General features: G+C 53.1%; 1 protein-coding gene across 1 annotated transcript; it reads right to left on the bottom strand.

Annotated features, from left to right (window-relative positions):
- Positions 1-396: 396 nt before the first annotated feature.
- Positions 397-1,611, bottom strand: T310_7099 (Uncharacterized protein; the record flags this gene model as incomplete). Its single annotated transcript, XM_013470115.1, has 3 exons — positions 397-723; positions 928-1,324; positions 1,451-1,611. The coding sequence occupies 3 exons, from the start codon at positions 1,609-1,611 to the stop codon at positions 397-399; spliced, it is 885 nt and encodes a 294-aa protein (XP_013325569.1).
- Positions 1,612-1,824: the final 213 nt, after the last annotated feature.

The raw sequence follows: 1,824 nt of genomic DNA, 5'->3' as shown, positions 1-1,824 counted from the left end.
CCTGGAAGCTCTGTTTGGAGGTCGTTATCTGCGGCCAGGTCAAGGCCGAGGCGAGCCCGAATTGGTGGAGATGCGGGAGCTGTGGACGCCTAGTCTAGCTAGCTCTGTGAGCGCTTTCATTCACTTTTTTTTTCACTTTTGCTCTCATGTCAGGACAACAATGAGAGCCATTGTCGTGCGAATGGCCCAATGCCTCTGATTGAGCAAGCCACCCCTATTTCGCAGGCAGCCATCAAGGCAGCAAATTAATTGCTCGACTACAATACCTGGCCTGGCTGAGCAGTGAATGTGAGATGGACGAACAGTCCATTCAGAGCACAGTGGGTGGGCTCATTGCTTTCCCACGAAGCTGTATTCTGATGCCTATAATGCATTCACTGACGCTTTTATTCTTTTCTATTGTGCTATGTAGTTGGAACTTAAGCAGACTTCGTGAACTGTACGAGGCTGGCTCGAAGAATCGCCATGATCAGCCTTACAGCATTCGTCTTCTAACTCAATACAGAGTGAATAGTAGCCGGGAGTTACTACAGTTCCTCCTATTATTGGCCTGGACCCATTATTGTACTGTCCGTCAATCTCTGCCTGAATCAATCTCATTGTCGGTTCGATACGTGTTCTACAGCGAGGACGGAGGATAAGGTGCAGTGAATCTGCCATTGAACCGCATTGTCTTGCTGAAAGTGACAGGCCGGGCACCAGCAGCAAGTCTTCCATAGATAGCTGTTCAGCAAGGCCAAATTTTAATCGTCGTGGACTCATAATCACAATTCGTGGGCTATGAATGTTCCGCCATTGTGGTTTCGATCTTCCTGATGATGCGAGCCGGATTCCCTGCTGCAACATGGAATGCCGGGACGTCCTACAGCTCGAAATATTATTTGATTAGCAAGATGCCAATCTGCGTGGCAATGGACACTGACGTACCTTGGTCACCACACTCCCCGCCCCGATAGTCGCTCCCTTGCCGATCGTCACACCCGGCAGGATGGTGACATTGCCACCGATCCAGCAGTCCTCTCCAATATGGATCTCCTTGCCCATCTCAGGCCCTTCGGTGCCGTTGCGCACGGCAGGATCGAGCGGATGCGTGGCGCTGTAGAGACTGACGTTGGGACCGATGAGGGTGCGCGCGCCGATGGTGACGAGGCACGTGTCGGCGATGACACAGTTAAAGTTGATGAAGACGCCCTCGCCCACCCGCACGTTGAAGCCGTAGTCGATGTGGATGGGCGCCTCAATCCAGGGATCGCGCTTGAACTGGGCCTCGTCTGCCGCGGGGTCATCCAGAGGCGGGGGAAGCGGCGTGGGGTCTTGGACGATGCTGTAGGCCGATCATCAATTCTCAGTCCAATTGATTACTCGAATGCAACTAGAGCCGTCATCTATGTCCATGGAAGAACTGAATACCACTCTGACCATGCTCGCAACAACACGAGTGCTCACTTACTCTCGCCAAAGCTCGACAAGCCGCCGACGGGACACCTCGCCGGCGTTGTTGAAGCGGTTACAGGCGTGCTTGCAGCGGGCCCGCGCGGCCACCAGCTCCGGTGTAAAGGCATGATACAGCTCCCCGCGGAGCATCTTCTCCTTCTCTGTAGGCTCTGTCATGGTGGAAACTGGCAGTCGGCACCTGACGATCAGTAGGATACAGTGGAATAGGCTCTGCAGGCTTCTATAGAACGAGGTCGATATAGAGTTGGACGTAACGACTGGCGGATCGCTCTAGAAGCCCTGGAGATTGGCGCCAATTTGGAGAGCTATTTTTATCGCTTAAGTTAGCCTTGACTGGTATCCAAGGAGCTAGCTGGTTGTTATCTTCTC

This window comes from Rasamsonia emersonii, assembly GCF_000968595.1.
Source record: "Rasamsonia emersonii CBS 393.64 chromosome Unknown ctg1118621760500, whole genome shotgun sequence".
In the NCBI taxonomy this organism is placed as follows: domain Eukaryota; kingdom Fungi; phylum Ascomycota; class Eurotiomycetes; order Eurotiales; family Trichocomaceae; genus Rasamsonia; species Rasamsonia emersonii.
The sequence above is the reverse complement of the archived record's forward strand: the minus strand, read 5'-3'. Positions and strand labels throughout refer to the sequence as shown.